This window comes from Onychomys torridus, chromosome 6 (assembly GCF_903995425.1).
Source record: "Onychomys torridus chromosome 6, mOncTor1.1, whole genome shotgun sequence".
NCBI classification, from domain to species: Eukaryota; Metazoa; Chordata; class Mammalia; order Rodentia; family Cricetidae; genus Onychomys; species Onychomys torridus.
The window spans coordinates 128,577,657-128,590,604 of record NC_050448.1 but is presented as its reverse complement, the minus strand read 5'-3'; the positions used below and the strand labels follow the sequence as shown (position 1 = coordinate 128,590,604).

General features: G+C 44.1%; 1 protein-coding gene across 2 annotated transcripts in view; it reads left to right on the top strand.

Moving 5' to 3' along the window:
• The first annotated feature begins 12,353 nt into the window (after window positions 1-12,353).
• Window positions 12,354-12,948, top strand: part of St6galnac5 (ST6 N-acetylgalactosaminide alpha-2,6-sialyltransferase 5) — a 168,364-nt gene continuing 167,769 nt past the window's right edge. For both annotated transcript variants that reach the window (XM_036190627.1, XM_036190625.1), the window contains exon 1: window positions 12,354-12,591. In XM_036190627.1, coding sequence (XP_036046520.1) covers window positions 12,577-12,591 — 15 coding nt within the window. In that variant the 5' untranslated portion in view covers window positions 12,354-12,576. The remainder of the gene's footprint in view (window positions 12,592-12,948) is intronic.

Below are 12,948 nucleotides of genomic sequence, written 5' to 3'. Positions count from 1 at the left end.
AAGCAAGTGGAACTTGAGTTTGTAAATTTATAGCTTTCAAGGCCAATTGAAATGTATATAACTATTGATTTCAATTTGTCATGCCCAATAGAATGAAGGATTAATTAACTGTGGTAGCTACTTTTGCTGCCTGGGTCTCCACTGTGCTAGCTGTAGTAACCAGTTATGAAATGGCAATCCCAGAAACAGTAGTAGCAGTGGTCGCCACTGTTATAACAGTAACAATGGCAGCAGCGATGTCAAATTCTCTTCTGGAGCATGTGGGTATCCATTGGTATGGATGCAACTCCAGGAACATGAACCACTAAGGCCCATTATTCTTGAACCCAGCACAACCCAAGCTGGCAGCTCTACAAAAGAACAACTAAGAACCATAAAGAAAAAACAGGCAGTTCACAAGGAACAGAACTAATGGTCTCATAATGACTACATTCACATTCAGACTCACAAATTTTAAGGTATCTTCAAAGGGGGCTAAAGCAATTTCAGGAGGCCAAAAAATGTTGCACAGAGCCACTCCTGAGAAGTAGGTACTGCTTCAGCTTGAATAGGATTGTGAGAATGAAAATGCTTAGCCGGCATGCTACTGTTAATAAATGGAGGTCAATGATCTTCAGTGTTATCCTTTATCTCCTAGGTGTCTGGGTGACACAATCTCAAACATACTTGAAAGAGCAGTTACCATATACTACCTTCTAGAGAATCCAACCGCATGGCTGCAGTTCCTAGGCTTATGTTAATTCTTGCCAAAGCTGGCCCTATTGGGCTTTCAATCCCCATAGGCATCGGAAGGGGAGAGTTTTTCACGAAGGCCCAATAGGTTTCTGCCATGTTGGGCTTGGTGCCCTCAGCACTCAGAAACCCAATGAGGAATTTTATCGTCCTGAGAAAAGACATAAGCAGAACCCCAGGCCCACACCAACACCGGATTGGGTCCCCTCCAAGTGTCAGTAGAAAGGTCCTTCCATCACTCCAGAGGGTGATTTGCAACAGGAGCCCTCCAGTGCTTATCTGTAGTGGATATTCCAGCAGAATCCACTGATAAGAAATTTAAAATATATAATACAAGGGAAAGAATACAATGTGGAGAGGAATGATGAGCCCCTAATTTCCCCTTCTTGCTGTAGCAAAATATGTTTGTTTGTTTGTTTGTTTGTTTTTAATAGTTTAATTTTTTTCTTTTCTTTTTTATTTTTTTAGATTAATTAATTAATTTTTCTATTATCAGCTTGATACAGAATAAATTCTTACGTTAATATTGTGATGCTTCATTGAGGGTTGCTCAGTAATTGAGTAAAACCAGATCTTATTATAAGCAACAGTCATCCTAAGGTCCTCCATGTCATATATCCTTATGGTTCTGTGGGTTGCAGTCTGATTGTTCTTTGCTTAGAAATCAGTTCTTAAAGTTCAAAAAACTCTTCTGCTGAATTCTCATGTTCTTCCTTTATGTGTATATATTTACAGAATTTAACTAATGTCCTTCCCCTTCTTTTCATTCCCTTATTCCTACGGTATAGTATTCCTGTAGAATCATATTAGAACTAAAAATACACAGTGTTCTGTGGCTCTGGGCTTCATGTTAGACTAGCTAGGGAGACTTCCAGTTGTTTTCATTAGTGAAGTAGATGCATTCCTTTCCAGACATTCACGAACACTTCACACACTCTATGTGTATCAAGTTTAGACACCTCCAGCAAAGGTTAGCCATGCCACCTTGCTGGGCTGTGTCTTCATTCAGGAGTCCTCAAGAGGAAGACAGGAGAGCTGAGTTCAAGTTGTATCATAACTAACTGGGTGTGTGACATGGCTCTCCCAGTCCTGATCATAAAAGTTAACGTGGTAACTTCTTCCACAAACCTATACATTAAGTACCTTCTGTTTGCTAAGCTGGAAACAAATGTAAATAACAGGAAGCTTCTAAATTCAACTGTTCACGGTGGAGATCAGTGGACAGACATCTGAACGTATATGCACAGGAAGAAAAGGAAGGACCTGGAGAAGGGTTGGTTTGAGCTTCCCAACCTGTGTCTCTCCTTTCGCCACATGAGGCAAATTCTGCCATGAGGAAGGTTCCAAGACGTGAGGCCCTCTGATGCTCAAATGCCCCGGGAGTAAGTGCCATGCACAGATGCCGTTACTCTGCCCCTGTCCCCATGTCACTACTTCAGTGAAGCCTCCAACATCTGCAAGTCTGCAGGAGGGATCTATCCTGCAGCCCCACAGCCTGCCTGCTTCACCATAGGTGCTGTTGCTGCACATGCCTCCTCCTCACCCCAGAGCAGCCCTCTCCCAGGGAGAGTAGCTGAGGCCCAGGTTCTGCGTCCACTGCCACAATCCCCCAGCAGTGTAGAGCTCCTATTGCTTACAGCAGTAACTTGCTTGATCACTGGGTACTGGCTACCTTCCCTGGCAAGGCTACTCCCCTACCAAATGCATGCATGCCCATAGACCCTAATCCAGGCTGTGCTTCTGAAAGGACACACGCTGAGACAAGATGTCAGCCTTTTTTTAAATTATCACATATCATTCTGAAATGTGCCTAAGATGCTCACCCCAAAAAGAAATGTTTTATATTTTTAAGACCGCTTAGAAAGGTTAGAGTTTGGTCCACTCTAACTAGCATAAGTGTTTGCATAAGTGTTTGTGTGTCTGTGTATCTGGCACATGTATATATGTCCAAGTATGTGGAAGGTTTTTTTCCTTTGCATTTTTCTTTATTAAAAAATTTTCTACCCACTCTACATACCACCCACAGATCCTCCCTCCTCCCTCCTCCCACCCTTCATCCCAAGCCACCCCACATCCTCACATACCCCCAAATTAAGGTCTCCCTCCATGGGGAGTCAGCAGAGGCCAGCACACTGAGCCTAGGCAGGTCCAAGCCCCTCCCCATTGCACCAAGGCTGCTCAAGGCATCCTACCACAGGCACCAGATTCCCAAAAACCTGTCCATGCATCAGGGATGGATCCTGATCCCCCTGCCTGGGTGCCCCCCAAACAATTGGAGCCAAACAACCATCTTCTGTATACAGAGGGCCAAGTCCAGTCCCATGGGGGCTCCACAGCCACTAGTCCACAGTTCATGGGCTTCCACTAGTGTGGCCGGTCATCTCTGCACGTCTTCCCATCATGATCTCGACATCCCCCACCTGCAGAATTTGTACACGCATGGAAGATCCACTTCACTCCTCTGAGACAGGGTTTCTCACTGAACTTGGAGCTCCTGTTTTGCTTTGCATTGTGTTTTGCTTGGCTGGTATCTGTGATCCTTGAGTCTCTGGTCTCTGCCTCTCCTCCAGGCACTGGGGTTCTCACACCCATACAGCCTACACTCTTACCCACTGGACTATCTCTCTAGTCCAAGGATATTTTAAATCCATCCTGACAAACCTTCCTCTGGCCAGATTCGTTATCTCTCACTTGAACTTTGGCAACTTTTAGCCCTATCTTTTACTCTACAAACATGCCCTTCTCAGCTCCTATCTCTCCTCCCACCCAGAAAGTCACGGCACCAGCTTCTCCACAAACTGATAAAGGCCAATGCTACTTGTGAGGGCTTCCTTCTAGCTACTGGAAAACTGTTAAAAATATTCTGATATCTATAACCAAACAATTTGCAGGTCATTTTCAGGGATGTTGCAAATATCAGTATAGAACCTGTGGTCCCACTTCAGTGTGGTTCCCAAGAGAAAACACAGGCTATACAATGGTACAGACCCTGTTGGATTCAACAACCTCCACCTCACTACAGCTGGTCTGCTCACAGTCCCTAGGATGAGGTCCTATACTCCATGATTTGTCTATTTTTCTCCTGTGCCTGGGGAACATTGGCATTGTTTCCTTCTGCTTCTGGAAATCCTTGACAGACAGCCAAGCATTCCCCTCTGCAGATTCTATCTGATCACGCCCCCACAGCTATGTGTGCATCTGTGACCCTTCTACATCCCCTGCTGTTACTCAGCTTTTACCCTGCATGCTGGGTGGCAGTCCTCTGTAGTAGCACTATCTGACTCCTCTGTGCATCTCCAGGGGACCAGACTGAGACACAGTATTTTGAAAACAGTGAATTGAGGTGGTGGGAGGGCTCAGCTGTGAAGAACCAACCTAGCCAAACGTTGGCTTGTCACTTTCTAGTCTCATGATTTTGGAGAAATGGCTGCACAACCTTCCTTCTCATCTCCTGTTGGTGAAATGGAGATGCTGCTCTCACTTACCTCGTTGTGAGGATTAAATAAGCTGCCGTCTGCCACAAGCACAGGGCCTGACAGCAGGCAGAGATACGGATTAACTATTATTTTTATTACAAGCTCAATAAGCATTTGAAGAATGACTATGCCTCCCTTTCTGCAACACAGGCAGTCCCCTGTGAAAAATGTGCCTGTAGACTGATCCATCTGTGGACCCAGAAGAGTGATGGGCACTTTGTGTAATTAGTGTATTTTGTCTATGCAGCCACCCTGCTAGAACAGTTTGACTATCCGCCTGCTACAATTGAGAAAATTGAGAATAGTCATCAATGGCTTCTCTTAGTTGCATGAGAGTTAAGGTCAGAGACTGGGACATTCCTGCTCTGTGCTATTTCAAGACTGAAGCAGCCATGAGGAGCCTTATAGTCTAGCATGAGTGCAGCCCTTAAATCCCAGAAGTAAGGTGGCTGCAGCAGGGGGAATCACGGAGTCAGGGCCAGCCTGGACTACATAGGGAAGTTTTGTCTTAAACAAACAAACAAAAAAACAAAAAAACCCATAAGCATCAAAAAAGAGGCTGACTGGGTGGTGTTGGTGCATGCCTTTAATCCCAGCACTCGGGAGGCAGGGGTAGACCGATCTCTGTGAGTTCGAGGCCAGCCTGGTCTCCAAAGCGAGTTCCAGGAAAGGCACAAAGCTACACAGAGAAACCCTGTCTCGAAAAACCAAAAAAAAAAAAAAAAAAAAAAAGGCTGTCTTAGCTAGGGTTTCTATTGCTGTGAAGAGACACTGTGACCACAGAAACTCTTATAAGGAAAACATTTAATTGAGATGACTTGCTTACAGTTCAGAGTTTTAGTCCATTGTCACGGAGCATGGCAATGTGCAGGTAGACATGGTGCTGGCTACATCTTGATCAAAAGGCAACCGGAAGGGGACTGTGACACTGGGCAGTATCTTGAGTATAGGAAACCTCCAAGCCCACACCCACAATGACATACTTCCTCCAACAAAGCCACACCTCCTAATAGTGCCGCTCTCTATGATCTTAAGAGGCCCTCCCTCTGCCTACAAGTCATGAGGCAAGGCTGCTAATGGAGGGATCCGTGCTGAGTTGTGAAGGACTGGGAGGCTGAGGGCTTCTCCAGACTCAGACTGGAAATACTGCTAGTTTCAAGAATAACCCCCATCTTGTTCCAGGGGTTCTTATGCTGTGGCATTGAGGCCACACTGTCAAGAAGGATCTGGGGTGGTAGGCAAAGATGCTCTCTTCTACATCTTCTCAAAAGATACAGAAGTCATTGGGAAGGGAACAGATATTAAAAGCTCAGCTGCACTAAGAGCTGACAAGAATGTGCAGCAACTCAAACCCTCATTCACTGCTCAAAGGGGTTATATCCCTTTGAACAACCACTCACCAGTACCTTCTAGATTAACCATGTGTCTATCTATTCTGTGGCCCAAGAAGAATTCATTTTTCAGGAGTCACACCAAAAAAAAAAAGCAAACACAATCCCACAAAAGGACCTATGCAAGAATATCCTTAATAGCTTTATTCATAACAAACAGGCAACAGTCCAAAGGTACACTAACAGGAAACAGATTTAAAAACTGTACTGTATTTACATAATAATGACAAGGAATAAAGAAGAGAAAGCTCTTAATATATTCAACATGAATAGACCATGAAATATGACCCTAGCCGAGAGAAGTCGGATGAAAATGTAGGCATGCTGTGGCATCATCTATTGCTAGAGAGCAGGGGGTCTAATCTCTATTTACAGAAATCAAAGCTGGGTTTCCGTGCTTGTTTGTGGAGTGGTGGGCAATATGGTTGCTGGGCAGTGTCATGGTGATGTGTAGGGTGATGGACATGGTCTGCACTTTGACAATGATCCTGCCAGTACTCACCCAACCATACAGTGAATGTCTACATATCTCTTATGTACATATACCTCTTTTTGTGTATATGTATGTGCAGTATGTACATGTGTGTGGAGATGGAGGTGCACGTGTACATGCAAGTGCACATGTATGGAGTTCTGAGGTTGGATTTGGTGTCTTTCTCCACCACTCTCAGCCTTATATAATCAGGCAGAGTTTCTCATGGGTCCTGAAGCTCACCATTTAAGCTAGCTTGGTTAGCCAGCCTGCTCTGCCTTCCTTGCATTTGGGATTAGAGGTGGGTACTAGGATCTGAACTCTGGTCCTCAAGCTTGCTGGATGGGCACTTGATCCACAGACCCATCACCCCAGATAAAAATAGCATAGGTACATCATAAAATGAGAATTGCCTTTAGTTATGTTATCTACAGATCACATGTTAAATAAATTCTCCCAAATTAGTTCAAGTTAGAGGTCAGTACAAGAACCTGCATGTGGGAACTTTTATCAAATTCCTATTCGATTGTTTTTAACAAATGTTTTTAACAACTACCTATAAAGCTAAATAGTTTGCTATCTGGTTATAGGGCATTGAGTCTGACTTTTGGTTCATTCGTTTGCAACACAGAGACAGTTAAAATTTCCCTCAGGTGGCTGTTTTGGCGTCTTGTGATGGTTAATCTGAAATATCAACCTTTAGGATCAACAATCCATCACCATGTGCTGTGACAAAATGTCCCCCATAGGCTCATTTATTTAAACACTGGATTGCTGGCTCCTGACTGTTTGAGAAGGTCATGAACCTTTAGTAGGAGGAGCTTCACTAGAGGAAGTGGGTCACTAGATGTTTCTTAGCCTAGCCTACTTCCTGTTTCCTCTCTGCTTCCTGGTTCTATGACTGTAATAGTGTCAGCTTCCTGCTCCCACAGTCATGTCCCCCAGCAGCAATGCACGGTATCCTCCAGGAACTATGAGGAAAGGGAATGCTTCCTTCCTTGAACTGCTTGTTGGGTATTTGGTAACAGCAAGAAAAAGGAATTACTATAGCATTAGAACACACCTCTGGGAGTGTATGCAAGATATTTGCAGAAAAGTTTAATTAAAGAGTGAAGAAGAGAAATCCCAAATGTGGGAGACACTAGTCCATGGAGCTGGAGTCCTGGACTGGATAAACAGCAGGAGTGGGCTGAGCAGTAATCACTGGCCTGCTTCCTGGCTGTGGATGTAATGCCAACAGCTTCCTGCTTCTGCCAACATGTCTTTCCTGCTGTAATGGACAGCAGGACAGCATGCATCCTCTGAACTGTGAGTGGAAATAATCCCTCCCCTTCTTAAGTTACTTCTGCTGGGTGTTGCAGCAGTTAAAAAAAAAATAATAGAAGCCTAAATGAGTTAATATATGCAAAGTTCTCAGAATAGTGCTGGTATAAAGTAAGGGACAGATAAATGTCAGTGATTAATATTACCATTCTCAGTTTTGTGGTAGGCTTGGTAGATATAATAGCAATGAAACATTGTCCCAGTTCTAAAAAAATTTATAGTTTGGAAGGGAGGCTCAGCGATAACTACAGAAATAAATATGATTAAATATGTTTGGTATGATAAAAGAATTTGAAAAGTATTTTGAGAACATAAATGACTAACTGCTTTAGCATGGAGAATCTATCCAAATTGAAAATAATCAGCCACCTAAATCATAGTGTTGTGGTTGATACACACGAGTCCTTTTCTTGCCACATGAAATTTGAAGCATTCGGAGCTCAGGTTTGGGATTCTTCTCAATGCTGGCTCATTCCCAGTTGATCACATACATCCACATTCACAGTGCCCAGCTCTTGCACCTCAGCCCAATAGAGAACATGAACTATAAGTGCCTAGCCATCTCACACAGACAACATCTAAACCCACACTCCCCATCTCTGCCACCTTCACACCAGCTTCAAACCCCAGCAAGTGTTGTTCCTGTCCTTTTCAAAAGCCTTGCACCAGGGCTGGTGGCTGGTGAGAAGGCTCAGTGGGCAAAATACTTGCTGTGCATCTGTAAGAACCTGGCCTAGAATTTGCAGCACCCATGTGAAAGCCAAGTGTGCCTGTGATCCCCATGTTCTTACAAACAGGGGAGGTAGAAACAAGAAGCTCTCATGTCAGTCATGGTGAGCAAGAGACCCTATTGCAAACAAGGGAGAAAATAAGGATCAACACCTAAGGCTGTCCTCTGACCTCCACGTGTGCTGTGGCATTTAAGTTCATACACACATACATACATACATACATACATACACACACACACACACACACACACACACACACACACACACACACACACACAGTTAAAGTACAGCTGAGTAAGATACCATGTTCTCAGAGCTAGTAAGTGCTAAGAGCCAGAGTCTGAGTTCTGACAACCCAGAAGAAAGTTGGTAAAGTTTACAGCACAGATAAATAAATGTCAACCATGCTCTAGGACTTCCTACCATTATTGAAAACTTTTCTTGCACCTTGCAGAAATGTCTTCCTTTTTTCTGAGACCATAACATAAAGAGCAGTCGTAACTCCAGTTCAACTTATGTTACATTAACTAGGTTTTTCATCTATCTTAGAAATGTCTGATGAGCTGGAGAAGATGCCTCAGTCAGCCAAGGATTTGCCTCTCAAGTGTGAGGGCCTGAGTTTGGACCCCAGGACAGCAGGGCATACCTGGATCCCAGTGACAGAAAGATTGGCGGTCAAAACAGTTAGATCCTTGGACATTCCCAGGACCAGCTAGCCTGGCCTGCATGGAAAAATTCCAGGCCAATGAAAGATGCCATCTCAAAGAAAAGGTGAAATTATCAGAGACTCAACATTCAAGTATGTCCTCTGACCTCTGTATGTGTGTTGTACACACTCACACTCATGTATGAACATATATGCATGTGTACACACAGAGAGAGAAAGAAAGCACCTTTTTCTGAATAAGAAATTACTTAGGAACCACAGTAGACCACATGGGCAGTCTGCTGTGTGCTCACCCCTCCTTGGCAGCTCTCTGCTTGTTTGTTCTTTAAGTTCCAGTGCAAGGCCAATACTCCCTCCACACTTCAGATCCTGCCTGCCCTCTCACCACCCAGGACATGCCTTCTTTCATAAATTCTCAGCTTATTTTTATCACATAAACTACATTGTGCAACACTCAATATCTTTTCCATTCTCTCTCTCTCTCTCTCTCTCTCTCTCTCTCTCTCTTTTATAAATAGGAACCAATTTGATTGGATGTGATAGCAGGAAAGGCAGAAATGTGGCAAAATTTTAAGTGGTGAGAAATCTGTCTCAGCTCCCTGGGTTTTGAGAGGTAAATTGTGGCTCCCCTTCTCACTCTGCCAAAGCTAGGTGAACCAAAAATCTTCATTGACTTGTCTACCTGCCTGCTTGCCTCCAAGTAAATCTAGTATTCATTAATTTGTGTATTTTATGTTTGTTCTGGCTATTCAGATTAGTAACTAAAAGGTTTATATAAAGTTACATAAGTACAGATGGATACCCTTGAAATTGCAAGCTTCTTAGGTATTTTTTTAAGACAGGGTATAGGCAGAATTTTTCAGTGTCCTGAAAGCCATTCCCAAAATAACCACACAGAGGCTTAATATTAATTATAAATGCTTGGCTGATAGCTCAGGCTTATTAACTAGCTCCTTCAACTTAAAATTACCCCATTTCCATTAATCTATGTGCTGCCCTGAAGCCCATGACCTTTACCTCTCTTGCCTGTCCTACTTCCTTTCCATCTGGCTGGCAACTCTTCTGACTCCACCCTTCTTCTTCCCAGCCTCCTCTGTGTCTGGCTGTCTTGTCTATACTTCCTGCCTAGCTACCAGATAGTCAGATTTTTATTAAACCAATCTGAATGACAAATCTTCACAGTGTACAAAAAGATTGTTCCACAGCAATAGGTTCTCACTATGTAGTTCTTACTCGACTCAATCTATAAACCACTCTGGCCTCAGACTCAGAGATCCACTTGACTGAGCATCCCAAGTGCTGGGATTAAAGGTGTAACCCTCAGATCTTAATGTAGCAGGGAGGCAAACCTGAGAAACAAACCTGTACATTGATTGTCCCCTATTCTGTAGCATAAAAGTGCACAGTGCTTACCTGGATATAGACTGCAAGTTCCTGAGAACAGCAGACTCATACCCCACCCAGGACCAGAAACACAGTAGGTGCTTAACAAAGTACATACTTGATAAACATATGTCAAATATGTCCATCTCTTCCATAGCCTGTTCATTAGGTTTTCTACACACACACACACACACACACACACACACACACACACACACACATACACACACACACAAAGTTCTGACCCCTTAGATGAAAAATGTGCTTGATTCGCCTCTGTGTTTCCTAATAGATCAGGTATCAGGTGGTCATTAAACAATCATCAAGTTGAGCTAACTGCCATTTCTTACCTTTTGCGCCCTCCTCTGGTCCTACCTTGTCCATTTGCCTCCTAAGCCAGAATCCATCCAAGAGTTTCGCCGTCCTAATCAAATATTGGAAAGCCAGATACCTTGAAGTCCTTCAAATCAAGCTCAGAATTAAAATTTTAAATGTATTCTACTCATTTTGTAAGTAATTTTGTGACCCGCTAACTGCAATTCCAGGAGGAGGGAAAAAACATAAGCTTAATGAGTCTGGTCAGACACACCATGTAACAGATGTCCAACGTGCCGCCATGAGCTTAAGTCATAAATATGATGTCTCTGTTTGGCAGGGCAAAATATATGAGAAGTGTTTTATCGGTCACTGGGCAACTTGCTAGATGAAGGGAGAACAGTCTTAGGAAGGCAGGAGCTTCCTCTAGCTGCACCTCCAAAGCAGCATTGGAGAGGCCCAGATAACCTGCTTGCAGTGATTCATCAAGTTGGTCCTTTGTTTCATTAATTTGAATGTCAAGTGCAGCCATACAACAAAGAATTGCCAAGACCCGATAAGATTCTCCTCCAGCTGCTGCTTTTCCTGCCCAGACAACAGGCACTATTCATGCCTGCAGCACAAACTGAATGAGCAGCTAACTGCATGGCTGGCATACTGGACAGCACTTTGAGTTTTTTGTGTTTTCCTTGAAAGGCTCCATAGCATGTGTCTCTGTCTCCTGAATGTTCATTACTGAACCAATCGTTTTAACTTTGTTAATAGAGTTTGGAAGCAGGCCTCTCAAGTTAAAAAATAGTCCCTGTTGTCTCGTCTGCCCAGCGGTAGATTAGGGAAGATTGAAAAACAGTTGCAATGCCTCTGCCGGCCCCCAAAACACTCTCACCATGTCCATGGTCCAGGTGGCCTGCTGATCATCCCTGTCTTAATGTGATCTTTAGCCCCATACTGTTACAGATCCAATGTGAAGAGAGACACTGAGACCACTGTGTTCATGGAACAATTTCACAAGAAATACGTTTTCAGCTAAATTGAATGCTTAGCACACGCTCTATGGATGTAGGGTGAGAATGCCCTTAGAACAGGCCACTGGTGTGAACGCAACACTGCGTTTTTTATTTTAATCCAAGTTCCGAATGTGAAATTGTGTACGTCAGTGCATTACACAACACAGGTGAAACATCAGATTCTTAGGATGCAAGATCTTTTTTTGATCTCCAACAGCTAGCATTTCTTCACTGAAATTAGGAAGGCTCTGTATCCTGGCTAACCACATGGATGGGATGCACTGACTGTTTCAAAAACTTTAAAACCATTTAAATGAGCACTGGGGACTTCAAAGGTTGAGTAGAAACATAAATTGTGTTCATGGGAGCAAATGATGAATGAAGCCATTTACATGAAAGAATCTGGTCCAAAGGAAGCATGAGACTAACGATTTGTCAAAACAAAATTAAGGAGGAAAAGGACATTTGAAAACAACTAGAAATTGCAGTGACACGATTTTTCAGGAAAACAATTCCATGATAGCATTTGCCAAACTGTAAATAGAAAATGCAAATATAAATAAATGTATTGACATTTGGCAGGTTAACTTGTTTTTATTAAAATCACAAAACTGAAAATTTGGTTAGTAAATTTTCAGATGGCCACCGTGTTCAGGATCAAATTGGGTTCTGAGTCCTTTTAGCTTGATGGCTCCATAAAAAGATAATAAATCTCTGAACCAAGAAATGGGTACACCCTTGCGGTTAACTGTCTCGCCCCAGAAATTCCACTTCACTGAAAAGAGGGTTTGGGGGCTGGGAGGGGACTGCAGAGGACTCTAGGACCCAGCAGGCGGCGGCAGGCGGCGGTGTGTGGATCGCTGAGAGACTCAGAGGGTCCGGCTCAGTTTTAATTCTCCTCTAATCTCTGCAACAGCAGCTTCTTGGGTCCCGCCGCTTCTACTCCAGCCCAGCCGCCGGCCAGCCGCCAGGAGAGCATCCTAGCCGCCTCCGCCCCATCACCCACCATGGACAACCTCCAAGAAAAAGTGGCTCCGGACGCGCTTGCCTGAGAATTCCGCACAAAAGAGGCGCTCAAAATGAAGACCCTGATGGTGAGTCTGTTGTTCCAACTCTGCCAGGCAGAGGCAAGGACCCTGGGGGCTCTGTGTCCAGGGAATGCCCGTAGAAGCCTTGCAGGGTGCCTAGCCCTGTGGCAAGAGGTCACCTGTCATGGGTGACAACTTTCCACCTGGCTTGGAACCTGGGATGAGCACTGGAGATGCCTGAGCTCCTGGATCTTTAGCGAGTGAACCAAGGGGCGACTGGAGAGCAGAAGAGCAGGCTGACCTCTCCGGAAAGGAGGGTGCCCCGCTGCTGGGCACAAACTCAGAGGGGCGGGGAGGAGGGACCATCATCTACTTTCTTGGTTTCCTTGTCGGATTTCAAACTTAGCGGGGATCGCTGCGGGA